The 19,240-nt window shown below is 40.4% G+C and overlaps 1 protein-coding gene across 2 annotated transcripts in view; it reads left to right on the plus strand.

Moving 5' to 3' along the window:
- Positions 1 to 2,049: 2,049 nt before the first annotated feature.
- LOC130562793 (RNA polymerase II elongation factor ELL2) overlaps positions 2,050 to 19,240 on the plus strand; it is a 31,771-nt gene continuing 14,580 nt past the window's right edge. For both annotated transcript variants that reach the window (XM_057348048.1, XM_057348049.1), the window contains exons 1-2: positions 2,050 to 2,221; positions 5,378 to 5,425. In XM_057348048.1, coding sequence (XP_057204031.1) covers positions 2,084 to 2,221; positions 5,378 to 5,425 — 186 coding nt within the window. In that variant the 5' untranslated portion in view covers positions 2,050 to 2,083. The remainder of the gene's footprint in view (positions 2,222 to 5,377; positions 5,426 to 19,240) is intronic.

Below are 19,240 nucleotides of genomic sequence, written 5' to 3' on the forward strand. Positions count from 1 at the left end.
AGCTGAGTCAAATAGTTTCTGGAATGAGAAAAAAAAAAGTTAAATGGTGGACAGCATAGTCCATTAAAAAATAAGAATTGTCAGTTTTGATTTCATAGTGAAGATTTAACATTTACAGAGGGGGCAGAAAAGTGACTTTTCTACCTGTACCTTATGACGACACATAAAAGTGATACTCCACCCAAAAATGAAAATTCTGTCATCATTTACTCACCCTCAAGTTCCAAACCTGTATAAATATATTTGTTCTGTAGAACACAAAGAAAGATACTTGGAAAAATGTAAGCAACTGAGATTACTGGGGAAGTCAAAAAATGGTACTCAAACGTGCCCCTAACTGTTTGTTTTCCAAAATTCTTCAAAATATATTTTATGTTAAAATACATATATATATTTCTACTATGGTAGTGTCCCAGTTCATGCCGCGACCACTCGAAACATCAGATAATCAAATGGGCTTTCTTTAATCCTCGGCGAACACAGGGAAAAGCACAACACCATAGACATTCAATACTGGACAAAGAACACAATCAAGGGGAGAATTTAAATAATACAGGTAAAGAGGGATATACAGGTGATGGGGATTAACAAATAATGTCAAGAGATGGAGATCAGGTGAGACGGGTGCCAAGGATTATGGGTAGTGTAGTCCGGTGATGGAAGCAGGCAGACAGTGAATTGTTACAGGTAGTCAATGGTGCCCCAGAAAACTCAGTTGCTAACGTTCATCCAAAATCTTTCCTTGTGTTCAACAGAAATTCATGACAGAATTTTCATTTTTGGGTTTACTATCCCTTTGTATACTATGTGAAATTTCACTGTACTGTGGTTGACCACACAACATGGTATATGAAACAATAGAACTTTAAATAACATTTATTACAATGGCTTATTTGATGTAAAAAGACTAACGTCTGAGTTGTATCCACTTGGCAAGCTCACATATTTCAACTGCAGACAACCACATATTCTGCGTAAATCGTGCCAGCTCTCTACGATTCTCAGCGAAATATTGCCAACTTGCCAAATGTAAAATCCCCAAACAATTTTAAAACAGCAGGTGGAATTGAAAGGAGTTTCAGAGAATAAATGTGCTTTATGGACAACATAATATGATTTGCAATGTACATCAAAGCACATTTCAAATTAAAAGATTGTATTCAATATCCTGTGTTTACAATGTTTTCACCAGTTTTCAACTTAAAGTGATTTACCTTATTAGCCGTTCTCCTCACTCTCCTACTTTACTCTCTATTTTCATTGATCCCCTCCTAAGACTCTGACACTTCAGCAATGGATCTGTCTTCCTAATGGTGCTTGTGTTCTTGAACTCATCTACTTTTAATGTTAAAGACATGATCACACATGCTTTAATATTCTATAGCAACTGGAGAGTCTATGTGGCATGGTTTTATAAACCACAATCTGAGGTACGATAACATTATTGTCTGTCCAGTTGGCTTGATGTCCCTGTATCTCAGACAGCCATATGGCATGTAGAGACTATAAAAGAACGTCTTAATCCGAAGGCCCAAGCACCTTGTCTGTTGGGGATTATGTCTTTCCAATTAACCTAAATTCTCAACTTTTTACATCACTGTCCATTTCACCTCATCAGTAAGTTTGAAAGGTAAATATTGCGTGGCTAATCACGTTTTCACATGTATAATCTAGTTTAAAATGCAGCCTGTGCTTTTCTAATCATTTTGTTTGTATCACACTTCTTTAATACTATGTAATCTCCAAAAGACTTGCAATGGCTGTTCTAATAAATTTCTGTGCACCATGTCAAATTTGTCAATATTTCTTTGTTTTATCTCAAGCTGACAGCTCGACTGGTGTTCAGAGAATGATTAAATTTTGATTTGCTGTCTGAAATGCAGATTTTACTCACTGAAGCTCTTTTTTTCATACTCGAAATCGAGATTTTTCCCATGGTTTCAACGCCTAGGTGAAATTTAATGCTGAAATCTATATGCATAATGTGTGCGTCTATGACGTCGGCAAAACGTTTTCCCGTAGCTCCGCCCACCACCGAGTGACGCTTGAACGAGAATGTCGCCAGTTCACCTCAGTTCCAGACATGGCAGCGTTGAGACAGGAGCATCGGTATGGACTCTCCTGTGGAAAGATTAATAAAAGCGTTCCCAACAAAACCATCTTTCACGTCAAGCTAACAGACACTGCCATCCGGACGCTAGAAGCCTACCAGAATCTCAAGGTAACGCATTTTATTTCATTTCGTCAATGTTCATTTCGTTACAATGATCCACAGCGATCTCAATGGGACAGAAAGTTCTCACAACTTCAAAAGAGTTGTTTCCGTTATAATGTTAAATGTATCGTTTACTGTTTGTAAAGTGGTGACTTATTTCGCTACAGTCAGTCGCTTTAAGTGCCATATGCTGTTTAAAGCGGGACCTACCGATGGTAACAGGAGGAAATCAGCCTCATTTAATAGTTACAGTTGCATTAAAGTTTACACATAATGTAAAAAATACTAGACAAATACGATTTACATAAAACAACCGCTGTAGTTTTTAAAGCCAGTTAGAAAACGGACTTTACGGTTGAATCTTCTGCGTTAGCCTAACGTATAAGTTAACTCTTCTTTCTGATAAATCGATCGAAATATAGCATGACAGTGCCTCAATATAAAAAAATTAATTGTTTTGTTTTTATTTTAAACTTAAGATGGCAAAGGTTTCTTTTACTTCGTAGTTACAGGGATCATACGGTCTGTGAGGGGCTCAAGGCTCAACCCCGTATACTGATCAACTATTTAAACGCATAGTGGCATTTAACAAATCGTCAATAGCTTTTCTTTACATTTCGCTATCAATTACTTAACTTCGTATTTATATGTTTACATTGTGTAACATTTCCCTCTGCTGTACAGTTATTGTTTAGCTATTAGGTATGCGAAACTCATTTAACGCGCATTTAACCTTATTGTCTCTTTAGATGCATTTAAATTGCCAATTCATTCTTGCATTGATAGGCGTGTAGTAATCTATAGCGATTGCTTGACTACCACAGTCGTTTCAGCCTACAAACAATAGTAAGCTATTTTCAGTGAGCATGTTATTTTAAACGAAAAATACTTCTTTAAGCATCGTTTTAACTGTAAAGACATCGCGAGCCGCCATTTCGCCAATTACCGCCGCTGAGCGATCAATACTGTACATTTCTCATTGTCAACGTCGGGTCGACTGCACAGATTCAAGTAATGTCAATACTTCAGCGGTAAACTGAAGTGCACGCCAGCTGGACGTTTCACCCCAGCCCCAGCGCCTCTCGTCGCTCATTGGACGACAAAGGTGTGTTTTTGTTGGCGTGCTTTCTCGTATTGTTTTTAGTCCTTTAAACTCTTGGATGGCGTCCCGATTTCATCTCTCATTGGTCAGGCAGCTAGCGTAGAATGTCGTTTGAGCCAATCAGGACACGAGAAGGCTTCATCAAGCTTACAACAGGAGATTTACAAAAAATGTTCAGTTGTCAATCATGTGTGACCTAATAAAATAGACCAAACTGAAGCAGAAATAAATGTGTTGCTCTGAGTAGTCACGTTTCAGTATGTTTGCTTTGGTAAGAAATTGTGTGAGGTGACATTGATGTAAGACCCATTCAATACAGAACTTTCATCTTATCTTTTTTAAAAAGCTGTTTTATACCAGTTTGTGCCAATATTTAAGTTGCCAGTGTTCACCTCAGATCTGGTCAAGTCGGGTCACTAGGTACCTCACAGTCTCCCTGTTAGTTGTGCTTGCACGCTTTAAGTACAACAGGACAAAAACAAAGCACCACAACAAAGTTCATGTTAGCCACAGCGCTGCCACATGCTTCGATAATGTTTAGCTACTAATCCGACCACATGACAACAAACTCAGGACCAATAAGCTGCATTTTTTAAATAAACAACTTGAGCTCCGCTGTATGCACAGAATGACATGACAGCCCCTCCCTTTAACATCCATAATAGATAAACATGGTTGTTGACCAAAGCTCCAGCTGTACCTTGAAGATAATAAGAGCTATCTTTTGACCTTGCTTAATGGTTTTGAGTTATGCTGGGGGAAGCTGTTTTCCCTCCGGGTTTCAGCAATTTACCTTTGTGACATATTAGTCATATTAGTCATATTAAAGTCTTCTGTAATATATATGGTTTGTTAGTTTTCCTGGACATTGGATGAAGAATGTTGTTGTATGGTGGTTATATAAAAGGACTTGTTTTTATGCTGGGCAAACACAACATGGTTGATAATGTCTTAAAAATGCCTGCCTGACTTTATCTAATGGCTCGACCTGATTTTGCCAAGTGGTTGATGTCCTCAGGACAACATATTTTGTTGACATAAGGACAGCATTCTTATAAATAAAACCTAAACCCACACCAAACCCAAACCCTAACCATAACTTACCCCTAAAATCAGAGAGAAATGATAAGTGAAAAAGAATGGTCTAGAAGCACCTAATCCTGGTTGGAAGATTAAATTTAAAATAAACTGTAAACTTATTTCTGAAATCTGTTTGGTTGATTTAAATGTTGTCCCAGGGTCAACATGATGTTGTCCTAAGGACATCAACCACTTGGCAAAAACAGGAGAGCCTATCTAATGCACCTCTTGAAAAATTGGCATAATGTCTCTGTAACTTAACTTCAGGTACTAGTGACAAGAACTCAGCTCGGAAAATGAAAGAGAGAAAAGGATTAAACATTTGGTTGGCTCAGAGTGTTTCTGAGTGATTTCCCGTGTTGTTTGTCCCGTCCCAACTCCCACCCCCCACTTACACATGTACACACACTCAAAATCCTTATACTCGTACACTTCTCACACAATAACATTTGATTGGCTCATGTAAGGTCTTTCAAGTCAACGTTTATTAATCGGATGCATTCCCGTGCAGATTAGCAAAGGCCAGCCTTGATCTTTAGGCTTGCACAAGCAGAACCATGATGCTGCCGAGAGGCCAGTGACAGCCAGCCTTTCATTCTCTCAGAGCCAACCCCCCTCATTCCCAGTCTGCATGAATTAATACAGGAGAGACTGTGCCTCTGTCAATGGGGGCAGACCAGTAACGTGAGACTGTAATTACTGTGCAGGGAGGCTAATAGGTAGGCATGAAATTTCACTGAAGTTACTACATAAACACAGCTTGTGGAAATGCCCGCATCATATACAAATATACAAGATAATAAAGGTACTCATACACGCTTTGCATTGCTATGTTAAAACATCCCTCCTTGGATGTATTCGGAATCTGTGCCAGTCTAGGATGCATTTCCACGATCAGTTGCTTTTTTTGCTATGTAATCTTTTATCTAATAATAGTGGATGCTAAACGACTTCTTTTTACCTCTTTCTTCTGTTCCCAGGGGTCCTTACCAAATCAGCCGGCAATTTGCTTCAAGGGGAACCAGGGGGTAAGATGAATGTTTTTTCTCACCCCTCCAGATGCCTAAAACAGGATGCTTTAATTAGACCTGATTGTTGAGTCGTGCGGCAAAAACTCGTGGCACCTCTCAGCTGCTTGCGTACTCTCAATATTTCATGAGCTTCCAAACCGGAGAGGAGCTGTCGTGATGCCACCCTTAGGGTCCGCCGCTTAACAAGATTGGGAACATTTATATAATCATAGCTGCGTGCACGTTTGTAAGCTCAATTATGTGTGTCGCTGCTATGAATTAGGAACGTGTCATCATTCGCATGCAACTAATGGGTTTCGTAATATTTGTGGGCTCCGTAAAGCCATCGGTTTTGCATACACACGACAAGAATATTGTTATGTACGACTTGCGAAATTGGCAGTGTGGTGCGCGGTCACACTGTACACAGCATTTTTGGGGGGGGGGTGCATTCCAGTGAAATGGCTGTAAAGAAAGATGCCTGTGTCTAACGGGATTAGCACATTCAGCGACAGCACCTTCCCATTACTGCCTGCGTGCCAACGTATGTTAAACACACAGTCGGGCCCACCTAAAACTAACCCAGCCGATCCAAAAGCAGGAGCACTAAGGCGGAAGGGAAGGCGACAGGCCTCTGTACACAAATGCAGGACTGTGTGACTAACTTGCGGTCGGAAGCCCTGGAGAAGCTGCTCAGAACCCCCGAGCTGCCTGCCAGGTTACTGGGTCACACTGGTGACTGGGAAAGAATTGTGTGAGCTCTGGGAGGAGGTGGGGGTGACGGTAAACCCAAGGGAGCCTCTTGCGTCTCTATGCCTGTTGTCTCAGCGCAGACATGAAAGACCTGCGACAAGGAGGGGGATAACTGCGGCCGCGTGTCTCTTAAAGACGGCATGGCTCGACCCCCAATAATTCCACAATTATAATATGCAAAATACTGTCGCATGTAGTCGAGCAATATCTAAAGTAATGAAGGCTCCTTCCGTTTTGAATCTGGAGGAGTGCGGCTGTGTCAAGTGAGTAAAACTGAAATGCGTTCTAATCGTCAAATTAGATTTAGTGATTATATCTTTAACCCATTACATATTCAAATTGGCTGCACTGAATTTGAGTGTTCCTTTCCCTCCCCAGATAATAAGCCGCTGGGCATTAATGAGCTATTTGAGCCGTGCGTGTGCGCACGCCAGTGTGTGTTTGTATGTGTGTCAGGGTGACAAATTAAGCTATTATTGCTGGGGGTAGGGAGAGACGTTAAGTCCACACCACTGAAACCATGTTCAGATCAGTCATTCTATTAGCTGTAACCTCAGGATGCTTTTACTTCAGTCTGGACTATCTTGGCCTTACAAGGACGGATATCTTTAAACAGCAGCACTCGTGCACGAGATGAGAGAGACTTTCCATTTCTGGCAAAGCTCCATCAGGTAATTTTCCTCCACCTGCAGGAGGGCTCCCCCATACCAGGGAATTCCCATAAACATTGTCCTGGCTGATCTCCAGACCTCTGTGGGGTAAACTAGAAAAGTCAGGAAATGCACTGCTGAGAATTGTCAGCTAGCATTTTCCACTACCTTGAAAATTCTTTGATAATAGCCACTTAAGAAATAATTTAGACGTAAAACAACCCATCATTGGGTTTGTACAGATGGGGGGCTTTAATTAGCTCCATTGTCTCCAGCTGTGGAACAACATGATGCAACTACCGAGAAATAGTGTAAGCTGTTTAGAGTAGTTTCGGTAAAATTCCTTTCATATTGCAGCCAGTGAGATTCACTCCTTGAGGATTTGTGGAATCTGAACATCTTTGATGGTCTCGCTGGGAATAGTCAATCACAAAGACTGGGATTTCACATAATGCAGCTTTTTTGGTAATAGCAATTTTGCTAGACAAAGTTATCCAGTAAGTTGTCTGTCAGTCATCAAGAAAAGTTACAAACAATATACATTCTTTGTAACTTTGCCCCACTAAAAGTAAAAATTATAACTTTAATTTGGAATTTATAAACCTGTCATTATAAGAGAAGGATTGTATTATTTTTTATATTATGTTATATTATATTTAATTATATTAAATATTATTTTGGATTATATTACATTTCGATAACTATAACATTTTAGACCTCATTCCAAATGGAGTGTCATGACTTTGACTGGTACACAGCTTACACCTGTTTATGACTCTGAGCACTGAGCAGAAGGTCCAATATGAATTTTTCCTTTAAGGATTCCTGTGTGTGTTCTGTGGCATTAGCCTGCACTGGGAGGTGCATTCCTCTTGTTAGATGTTCTCATGATGTGTGTTTGTGAGCATCCCCCATCCGTTTGTCCCCCTGTCATCATTGTGATCATCTCTCGTTGGGATTCATCAGTTCTTGCATCTGCGTCGATTGTGTGTATGTGACGGTGTGTTTTAAAGTGTACATTAGTGTAAATGTATGTTGGAGTCAGTTTGTTACCGCGGGAATAGAAGTGTGTTACTCCACTTGTCTGATCCAGTGCCCGCGTGTGTGCGCCTGGCTTTTTTTCCCTCTTGAAAGCTAATTAGAATGACAATAAGAGGAATGAGCGCAGAGAGTCCCTGGCAGCAAAGGCTGTGTGGGGGGGGCATTTCCACGTGTGAGAGAAAGGGCACGCGCCGCTTCTTTCATCCAGATGTGATGTGCTCGGCGACGTGCACACGGGGCCCCAAGTGTTCGTCTTGTCTGGAGCCCAGTGTTTTGACTGGCAGAGCTATTCGCTGCTTACACCGTGTCTACACAGGATGCGACCGGCGCGACGCAACAAAAGACATTAGAAACGCATTAGAACCCATAATAATTTTAAATTTGGTCCACACTGGATGCGGCGCGACGCGACAAACTCATTAAGAACAAGCAGGTTGTCATGTCGTGTCATGCCTGTCGCGTCCGGTGTAGATACGGTGATAGTCTTCCCAGGCCATCTCTGACAAAGTCATTGAGGCTTGAGTTAATTTTTAGTCAGTGTGTGTGTTTTTTTTTTAAATAATAGTGTGATATTAGCCAGGGTCTTGAACGAATTATCAGAGCCATATTGAATTATCATAGCAATAGTCTGACCCATGCCACGGCAATGTAATTGACAAGAGGGATTTAAATCAAAGCTTATACAAAAAGAGCACATCTGTGGAGACTTTTGCGTTTCCTTTACCTCAGTGGAAAATTTGCAGTCGTGAGTTTATATAGGATAGCTAGGTTTTTTTTTGACTTTAAAGGAATAGTTCACCCCAACATTAAAATGTTGTTATCGTTTACTCACCCTCATGTCATTTTAAACCTGTATGACTTTCTTCCCCAGAACACAAAATAAGATATTATGAGGAATGTCACTTGCATTGGTTTTGTGTCCATACAATAGAAGTGAATGGGTGCTGGCTAGGCATGGGCTGGTATGAGATTTTGACAGTATGGTAACCTTAAGCCAAACTATCACGGTTTCGCGGTATTGCGGTTGCCGCTTTAAAATGTGTTATTTTAAATGTCTGAGTAAAAAACATTGAACACAATAGATTTGATTTTTAAGCAATACAAAATATTTGGAATGTAGTAAACATGAACAGTATGTCAGGTTAAGTCAGTGCTTCCCCAACATTTTGAAAGCATGGCACCCCTTTCTAGTCTTCTTTTAAATGCATTTCCAGTGATTAAACTTGCATGCATTCATCCATACATACTGTATATACATATACATAAATAAATTAAATGCAGATGAGCAAACAACTAATTAAGCATAAACAAAGTATAGCACAGAACCTGATGGATTCCTGTACAAAACAGCTCATACCTTTGGAACGGTATAACAGAAACTTGTAGTGATTTTAAAACCGTGCCGTTTCCAAAACTGAGGTATACCTTGGAACTGGTATTCGGCCCATGCCTAGTGCCGGCACTGTTTGGTTACCAACTTTCTTCAAAATATCATCTTTTGTGTTCTACGGAAGAAAGAAAGTCATACAGGTTTGAAATGACAAGAGGCTGAGTAAAAATGCTGACAGAATTTACATTTTGGGGTGAACTGTCCGTTTAAAGTCACCATGAAATGGAAGTCGCGATTGACTTCTTTTCCGTATTGTGACGTATATCCGAGTGAAACGGCTTCTGAAATTAGAAAAAAATGTAGGGCGGGGCTTTATTATGCCCTTCCGTTTTTGATTGGTTTGTTTGTTCAGTGACTGACACAGGGCCTGGAGGGGAGGGCTTAAATGCCTGGCCCTTTTTTGTTGCTTACGTCATGTGGTGAAGGGTAGTTGATGAGAGGGGAAAGGGAGCTTAGTGTTTTTGATTAAAGATAACAAGTGCAAATGAAGAAAAAAAATGGTGTGCACGGAATAAATCATTTATAATAATCACTGCAACACTGTGTAAAACACTTAGAATTTTCCTCTTTCATTTCATGGTGACTTTAAATGAAATGATGGGGAAGAAAACCACAATAGGTCTTGATGCTTCCGTCACAGAATAAATATTTATGGATACTAAGTTTAGTCATTTCGCCCACCATTAGCCATCGTGGTGAAGAGTTCAATCGTAGTAGTAATCCCATCCTAAATGTTTATTTTCGTGCATACCAAGGATCCCAAAGCTGAGACATTTTGCTTTCAAAAGCATCCTCGTATTAAAATAAATCTGGTGCATGTGTACATCTCCAAACTGTTATGCTGTAAACTTCACAGCTGTTAAATGGAGCAATGCTGAGCCAAGAACTGTAAGGAAAGATCAGACACTTCAGGCCTTTCATGGACACACACAGGGCACGCTAGCAGCTCTGACAAGCCTGGACCGACTTCAGAAAGAGCGCTGACTGTGTGTATATTGCACCTTAACAGGCCACAGCTCTCCAGCGTCATTCTTTGAACCCAAAGCACTCTCATTATTTGATTCTTTTTTGTCCTGGCATTGGCTCGTTTGAGTTTATTTTTTGTTTAGTTAAAGCTTTGCATGCCATTGCCATTGACATGGATGAAATCTGGCAGTCACATCAGTAGATCCATTGATTGTGCGCCTGCAGCAGGGCATTGGCTCGGCTCAGCAGGATGCATTTCTCTTAACAGTTTATAGCAGTTTTTCATCATGTGGGTTGTTTAAATCTTATTTGAAGAGCATTCACGTCCACGTCCACGTCTAGCCGTCGTGTGGCATTTAGAAACAGAAACCTCTTTCAGGTTTGTTTTTGTTCCTGTAGTTTGTCTGTCATGACCATCCGGCAGTCTACAAGTGTGGCTGCTCAGGAAATGAGCAATGTTCTTACAAACAAACGTCGCCTTGAAGAGATTCGTCACCTTTTTATCCTGTGTGGTAATGCAGGAAAATAACTTGACTACTTAAGCTTAGAAATGAGATGCTGTATATTCAGCCCATGTCGACATGTGGATCAAGCGATTGTGGTGTGGGCTTAAACTATAATTGCTAATTCCTTTTTAAAAGTTTATCTGGTTTTCAGTGTGTTTTGCCTTCAAGTATGTTAAAAAAAAAACATGACAACAAGATTTGCTCGAGCCTGTTAAAATCGACGTTGCGTACAAATTTTCGAAATATGCAGCGTTAACCAATCAAAATGATGGTTCCGCTATTGTAACTGCGCAGGCCGGCGCGGATATGGATGCCCCCATAGACCTCCATGCCTCTACTTAATTTGCTCAGACTCGTCACTATAGTAACTGATAGGCGGTGAGTGGAGGATGGCTCCTGGTTGCTCTCTGAATGGGCTGCATATGAAAGAAGCATGCGGGGTGCTCTCCTCCCCCATTACACACACACACAGACAAGGATGGTTATGGAGTCAGGTCGCCCAGCGCTTACTGAGTTTGACAGATTAGCCCTCAGGTGGTAGAGAGAAGAGAGAGAGACAGATTTTGCTTGGCATCTGATGCAGTTCCTTAGGGGATGAAGCAACCACAACAACCCCCTCCACCCCACTCCACCTCTCCTTCAGCTCCACAGCTCATCATCGCCAACTCCCCCTACCCCACAAACCTCAAACCAACCCCCCATGCATCAACAGACATCACCCCCCTCTGATTTCTCCCCATTTAAATGTAACGGACTTCAACCCGTTGCCACGGCGCTGCCTCGGAGTGATTTAATGCGAGAGGCAGAGGCGAGCTCAGCCGTCTTCACGATACGTGACTCATGGCACATTTGTTTATTATGTGGTGACTAGTGTGCTCGAGAGTTTTTATGAATATGCCAGGAATTTCCATTAGGTATCTGTGTTAAAGGGATACTTCACCCAAAAATGAAAATTCTGCCATCATTTATTCACCTTCTTTGTTTTGATGATCACAGAGAAAGATATTTGGAAGAATGCTTATAACCAAACACAGAAGAAGACATTTTGAACAATTTAGTGAAAGCGACCTATTTGTTAGGTATGGTGACCCATACCCGAAATGTGACCTCTGCATTTAACCATCCAGAGAGTAGTGAACACACGTACAGCTGGAGCAGTGGGCAGCTATCACTGCAGCGCCCGGGGAAAGCAAACCGTTCTGGGGCACTTTTGACTACCATTATAGTTTCCTACTATGGTAGTCAATGCATTTTTCCAAATATCTTTCTCTGTGTTCATCAGAACAAAGACATTTATACAGATTTGTAACAAAATCTGTCTTGTTATAAGCATTCTTCCAAATATCTTTCTCTGTGTTCATCAGAACAAAGAAATTTATACAGAGTTATAATTTATACAGGAACAACTCGAAGGTGAGTAAATGATGACAGAATTTTCATTTTGGGTGAAGTATCCCTTTAAAGGGGTCATATGGCGCGAATATGTGTTTTTTGTGTCTTTGGTGTGTTATTAGTTGCCCATGCATGTATTAGACACGTAAAATTGCAAAATTAAAGTGTCGGAACAAAAGATGCATTCTATCTAAAAGCGATCACTCACCCAGACCTGCCTGAAATGCCTTGTGTAACCACACCCCCACAAATCTTCGTCAGTTCGTGGTATGATTTGACAAAAAGACCGCCAAAATGTATACGCAAGTAAGGTGGGCGTACCCGTCAGTACAATTGCTTTCGAACCTGATGTTCCAAATATGGTAAGAAGCGTTACATTTCCGTCACACGCTTGCAGTATTCGACCAATCACTACGCACTGGTTAACTGGCCAATCATAGCACACCTTGCTTTTCAGAGCAAAGAGCTTTGTAAAAAATCCGCATTTTTCAGAGAGGCAGGGCAAATAATAATCGTAAAACAAACGATAATATTCGTTTAGCCGTGTCGAATGACCCCTTTAATTTGTGTGGTCTGTGTTTGCACTAGTAGTAGCAGTTCCACCTCTATTGTTCCAGTGATACTTGCTAGCACTGTCATCACTTCGGTCACGTGTGCTTGGATTCAGAGATGAACCTGTAATGTTTTAAGTCAGCGACTAGTTTGTTATAGTTGTTTGCCTGGCCGAAGCCCAAAGGCGACGTTCTTGTATTGTGAGACATGCTGCGACTATGGCACTGATTTGGGGATGTCATAGATTCAATTAGACTGTGCATACTGTCCCGACAAGTAAGAGATTAACAATGAGATTAACAATGAGCATTAGCAAAAGTAAATGCAAGAGAGTGTTGTCATTCTTATTTTCAACCCATTTTCATATTTATATATTTTTTCTTATCCAAATTACAGTCTGAGAATTTAAGGGATAGTTCACCCACAAATACTCACACTTATGTCATTCCAAACTTGTATGACCTTTTTTCTTATTGTATGGTAACCAAACAACATTGACCCCCATTGACTTCCATTGTTTGGACACAAAACTACTGAGACATTTCTCAAAATATCTTCTTTTTTGTTCCACAGAAGAAAGAGTCATATACAGGTTTTGATGAAGAGACTGTATACATGATGACAGAATTTTTATTTTTAAGTGCACTAGCACTTCAATAATGTCATTGGCACATCTAGCCTTAGATTAGGTGTGTAAAATCTTCACCAACACCACAGAAAACTTAACTTCTAGTCTGTTCTTTAACATGCCCTCAAAGGGACATTTGCTAACAGTTTAAAGTTCACAGTTCCAACAATTCTATCATTTTGCCCCTTACAGACTGGATTACCATTAGACTTCAGCAGTAAAAACTCTGTAATCCCAAGCTTCTGTTTATGTACTCTCTCCTCCCCCATCTCTCACTCTCTCTTCCTCTCGATTCCTCTTCTATCCCCCTTGTTTTTTGGGTGAGTGACTCTGTCCGTTTTGGATCAGGGGGTCATGTAGTGCCGTTTGTTGGTCCTGGGCATGGATGCCCCCACCCCACCCCCTCCAACAGGCCACACGCTCCTGCTGCTTATGAATAACGCAGGTCGAACTTTGTGCCATCGCATGCGGCGGGAACAAAAGACAAGCGCCTCCCAGGAGCCTCAGACGAGCACACGTTCGCGTCGAGAACAATAGCGATGATGGCGATAAGGACTGACTGTAGTTGACTTGGGCCTTATGAGGATGCATAGGAGGCGTGTGGATGTATGGAAGTATATTAATTACCTCCCTCCCTCATAATTGGTTAATGTTGTTTTTTAAATTGATGTTGCATTTATTATTAGACGCCAGAAAAGTAAGCATTTACTAGTAAACAACCTTGTCCCAGGAGCACTTTCTGTTTCAGTTTTTTATTTCACATATACATTTGTGAAAGTTCAGAACAAATGTTTGGTTGGTTGTGTTTTGTTCAAATGTTTGTGTAGTGTTGAAAAACTATAGCAGCACTTGATCTATAGTATGATCTATATGTATAAAATGATCTATATTATACTAAGTCTATAATTTAGTATACTGTTATTATTACTCTATATACATTAAAACACTCTTAAGTACACTAAATGATATAAGTATATATTATTACACTATAAACTATAGCAGCACTGGATCTATAGCTGCATTTGATCTGTAGTGTGATCTATATGTATTAAATGATTTATAGTATACCAAGTATATAATTTAGTATTTTAAATTATATATAATATATACATATAATAATGTATGTATCATTATCCTTATACGGTATATATATTATATTCACTTTATATTAGCAAACACTCCTGCACCACAGTGTTGAGGAACCGGTGGCACAAATTTAACAACATTTGCGTAACTTTCAAAGCAGAAAATGCTTATTGCGCGACTGTTCAGGTTTCGTGTTGCTAAAATTTTCTACTAGAGATAAAAGCGCTGTTGTGTTTTGACTACAATACTTTTCTGGCTGCTTTATTTCAATTAAAGTTTAATCTATAATGTTTTACGCATAGAGATAAAGAGTTAAACAGTAAGTCAGCTGGCAGCTGTAATTGTTTACTAGGCGTGTGCCGGCTCCAGTGCCCTTGCTAGAAATAATAATGCCAAGTGTGAGGACAAGATGTTCTGTCTCTTCTTTTACACTGACCTGACACAACTCAAGAAAGGAAAAAACTCCACACCTGAATCAACATACCAGCTTCTCTTCTTTCCAAACAGATGTGCGCTTCATACGTAGAACCACAACAAAACGTTAAAAATCTTAAAATCTTGTGAGTGGATAATGTTTTGGGTTCTCTAAAGTAGGGCTGCAGTACATTGCAGCACCTCATAAAAAACTTGAGCTTTTAATGCTCTCAGAAACAGGCAGAGTTGTTTTTTAAGGGTTGCTACAGAGAACTGCCTTTGTCTCATCAGTAATGGTCATGGCCCCCGCTACGTTTTCTGTTCCAGCCCAGTTCACACCTTACAACAGACTGAAAGTATTTGACATCTCTAAACACACATGGCACAGAGCGGCAGATGTGGCATAGAATGGGCCACAGTTGAAGACGGCTTCTTTTGTATTTTGCTCCCTTGTGGCTGGGAGTCTGTCAACATGGTGAGAATTGTCAAGCTGATGCTTGTCACAGGGAAGAAGTGAATCCCACCTTTGTGTTTGTTGAAAAAAAATGGTCTAGTACTGTATGTGAAGACCTTTACATTGTGCCATTCGTAGATCCACTTTAGAATTTATTTACCGGATAGGAAGAACAAGTTGCACAAAACATTCGCCGCCTTCACCCTCTTGTCATTCCAAACCTGTATGACTTCAGTTATTCTGCACAACACACAAGAAGATAGTTTGAAAAACGTTGGTAACCAAACAACATTGACCCCCACTGACTTTCATCGTATGGACACAGGACCACAAAGACATTTCTCAAAATATCTTCGCTTGCGTTCCACTGAGAAAAAAATCATAAACAAAAGAGTGAATAATTGATAACCAAATTTTTATTTTTGGGTGAATCATCCCTTAAATTTCTATGTAATATTGTGAACGAAACATTTTGTTTCTAATGTCGTCTTTTTTTTGCATCTGTGTGGTTTTAGTTAGCTTCAAATTTTATGGAAAAATTGTATAAGACATTTCAGCAAAATTATCCTAAATACACTCAGAGAGAGAGAGATTATGTTTCAGTAACCCTTCAAGAAATCTGCATTTGAGCCTTCCTCGATGAACTGCCTTACGTACCGATCTCAAAGCTGATAAAATCTCACCTGCCGAGCTGTGGGCGTTGGCTCTCGGTGAAAAAATAAACATAAGAAGTAATGAAAAGGCGAGAGCATTATGTCAGCTTTTAAAAATAGATCATAATCTCTGCTCATTTTCTGTGTAAGACTCTGGTATTCATCCACATTCTTTGACCGGCAATTGTCCTTTTGAATCGTTGAAAAGGAGTTTCGTTCAAATGACATGGCATATAAACTCCGACTACGGAGTTTCCCACAGTGTGTGGAAAGCCTTTTTCGCCTTGGTCTGGCCAATGAGGAGCCCTTGTTTAATGGCCCTTAAATCTATCTTACCCTTAAGATCTAAGTGCCCTAGTGCGATCCTGCATCCATGAAAAACCGCGTTCTCCCTGGAGATGCTGGGAAGCTGAGAACCAAGGGGGTAAATGACATATGCTTATGAAGACCGAGACGGAAACTGGGAATGCAGAAAGAGAGACAACCCCACAGAATGAAGTGACCTGTATGACATTGATTAGAATCAGAATATGAAGTGTGCATGGTGGTTGGGCCAGGGGTCGACAACTGAATGTACCACGTGTAGGGGAAGGGGGAGTGCATGGGGGATGTTGCTGTGATGCTTTGGGAAGAGGGGACTTTAGAGGGGTTGAAGGGGGTAAAGACTGTAAATCCACATGGCTGTGCTGTTGCCTCGGGGGCGGCTAGCTTTTGTTCATCAGTTGGAAATACAAATGATTCTTCATTCCGTTGCAGCATTGCCCTGACCTACTTCTGGGACCACCTTCAAATGACTTGTTGCTTGTAATTTGGTTGAAGACGGCTACCAGTTTTGGCAATGGCTTCCTATGCATTGGCCGGCTCCTGGCCGTTATGCTTTTTCTGTTTTGTTGTATTTGAGGAAAGGGTACATTAGTCCAATGGCGTTCTCCCTGCCTTGTTTTGAAGCCCGGGTGGACATAACTGGGTCATTAGCGGCGTTTCCTCAACTCCACCCCGTGTTTATTGCTGCGGTGGGCTACTGTCTAACAGTACGTTGTGACTGCTTGCGTGTGCGTGTCTTGTAGCATGGAAAACTAACAGATAATGATGGGGGCAGGGATCGTACGGTGGGGGTTGTGGGACTGAATGTGTGTTTGTGAAACAGAGAGCTTTTATTGGCTCCACGTAGCATGCTTACGGTTGTACTGCGTGACCGGGCGTTTGTGACAGCCAAAGCCCTGTGTGTTCCGTGTTGCCCGTATATGCTGTTTTTGGATATGTAGGATGTATAATTGCTCGCTAGAGTATTTTATGTGGTTCATTAAACATAGCTTCATTTCTAAAAATGAAGTTTGAATGTTTATGCAGTTGTAAACAAGCTAAAATAACCCTAATTAACCTGTATGATTATAATCGTATGGTGGCCGTTTAACATCATATTACTGGGGAAAAATGTGTTTCTCTCCAAAATGTCTTATTTAGGAATGTTTCTTTTGTTTATGGGTGGGGAATTTGTTTGTTGTCTGTGGACAAAGGTTGTGCTGCTTTTTTTGCTTTAATGTCTTTGGACATACAGTAGATGCATTCTTTAAACCAGTCTTTAACCAAACTTGCTCACGCAGCGTAACCGTGCAAATAAAAAAAACACCCCGTGGCTCTGTTTGACAGTGGGAATTAAAGGTGCTGCTGAGATATTCCTTGTCATTTCGTTTAGAAAGCATGGGAGCCTGCACACCTGAGAGCATTTAAAATGGTTCCTTGGGTCACTTTTTGTGTCCAAAGTCATTGTGTTTGCCACTAAAGTTTTGGTTAGTTCAAATAGGCCTGCCGAATGAAAATACTGTCAGAGTATGTAAATTTTGTACACCTCAACTATTAATTTCCCTCAGCCATTTTTCCTCAAATCTAGGGCACTGCTTCGACTAAAACATCCATCATTTTCTACCGGAGGCTGTTTGAAAGGAATTGCGGTTTTTAAAGCCACTGCAATACCTGTTGCTTAATGAGTTTGTATTTTGAATTGCCTTTAGTGAAAGTAGGTTTCTAGGCCTCCCCTGAAAAATATATAGCTTGTCTTTTAATATCAAAAAGAGTCTGAATAGAGTCTTAAGTTATGTTTCTCACATGCACGTCGTTGCTGCCAGGTCACTTGTACACAGCGCTCACAGTGATTCAGGACGTAGCACTGTGCTTTCTCACTGTCTTAAATCACATATATTTATGGCTTTGTGCATGCAGAGCAATGATTGGCCAGCTACATTATTGATTCCTTTTCACAGGACTTTGAACGGGTAGTAGACGGTGCTGGTATGGATTCAGTTTGTTTTGATCGCCCTCAGATAACTTCGAGCATTACATAACTGTGTCTGTTTCTAAGTCGTGACCCTCGTGTTGCCTCAGAACACAAACTGGCAGTTGCGCTGCCATGAATCAGTCAGCTTCCATCAAAGAGCTCCTTTGCTGTTCGTTTCGCTTAGTTTAAAGTATTATAGCACCGAAATGGTTGCGTCTTGCTGTTGATAAATGAAAAAGAAAACTCTAGCTCAGAGTTTAGCGTACATTTTGGTACGAACAGTCATTTTGGTAAATGTTGTATTAACTTGTTTTATAGGGTTTAAAATGCATGCTACACTTATTAAAGCTGAGAAAAGGATTAGCATGCATTCGCTTTTTATTTTTTGGCTCACTTGATGGTTCATGCCTCCCCTTAGGGTTTATGAATGTTACAAAACAAGAACACAATAATGACTCGCTCACATTAGGTTGCAGTTCGTTTAATTTTTGGCTGATATTCTCAACCTGAGGTTGTAATCTATATCTTTGGTAAAATGGCTTTGAGTGGAAAAAGTAATTTTATTTTGTACCATGGCCTGTTTGGCTGGAAGGTGTGCATCAAAACCGTTTAATGCTCAGGTAGTTCTAGTCAGTTTGATCAACATTTGAAATTAACTGACAAAGATAACTGTCATTTTCACCCGTCTGATCAAAAAGGACTCTGTAAACATCAATAACAGCTTTAACTTGGCAAATGACCATGGGATAAGCGGGATAATCCACGGCTAGCCGTGCATCAAAGGATTTTAATGCACTTTTGCTTCGCGTCGGGTGGTTCTTGGCCTCTAAAGGATTTTAATGCACGGCTAGCCGTGGATCATCCCTTACTTAATATTCTTATTAAAAAAGCTGTAATGTAACTCCTTGAGAGCAGTTAATTCATATACACGCTTTATGGCATACTTTATGTTCCAAAACACAGTACACTCTTTCTTTAACAAAAGGTTTCTATCAGTTTGCACAACATTTGCACATTGTTGTAAAGAAATGTAAATCACCAACAAATGTAAGATGAAGTGATGAGGCATTCAT

This window comes from Triplophysa rosa, linkage group LG12, assembly GCF_024868665.1.
Source record: "Triplophysa rosa linkage group LG12, Trosa_1v2, whole genome shotgun sequence".
NCBI lineage: Eukaryota > Metazoa > Chordata > Actinopteri > Cypriniformes > Nemacheilidae > Triplophysa > Triplophysa rosa.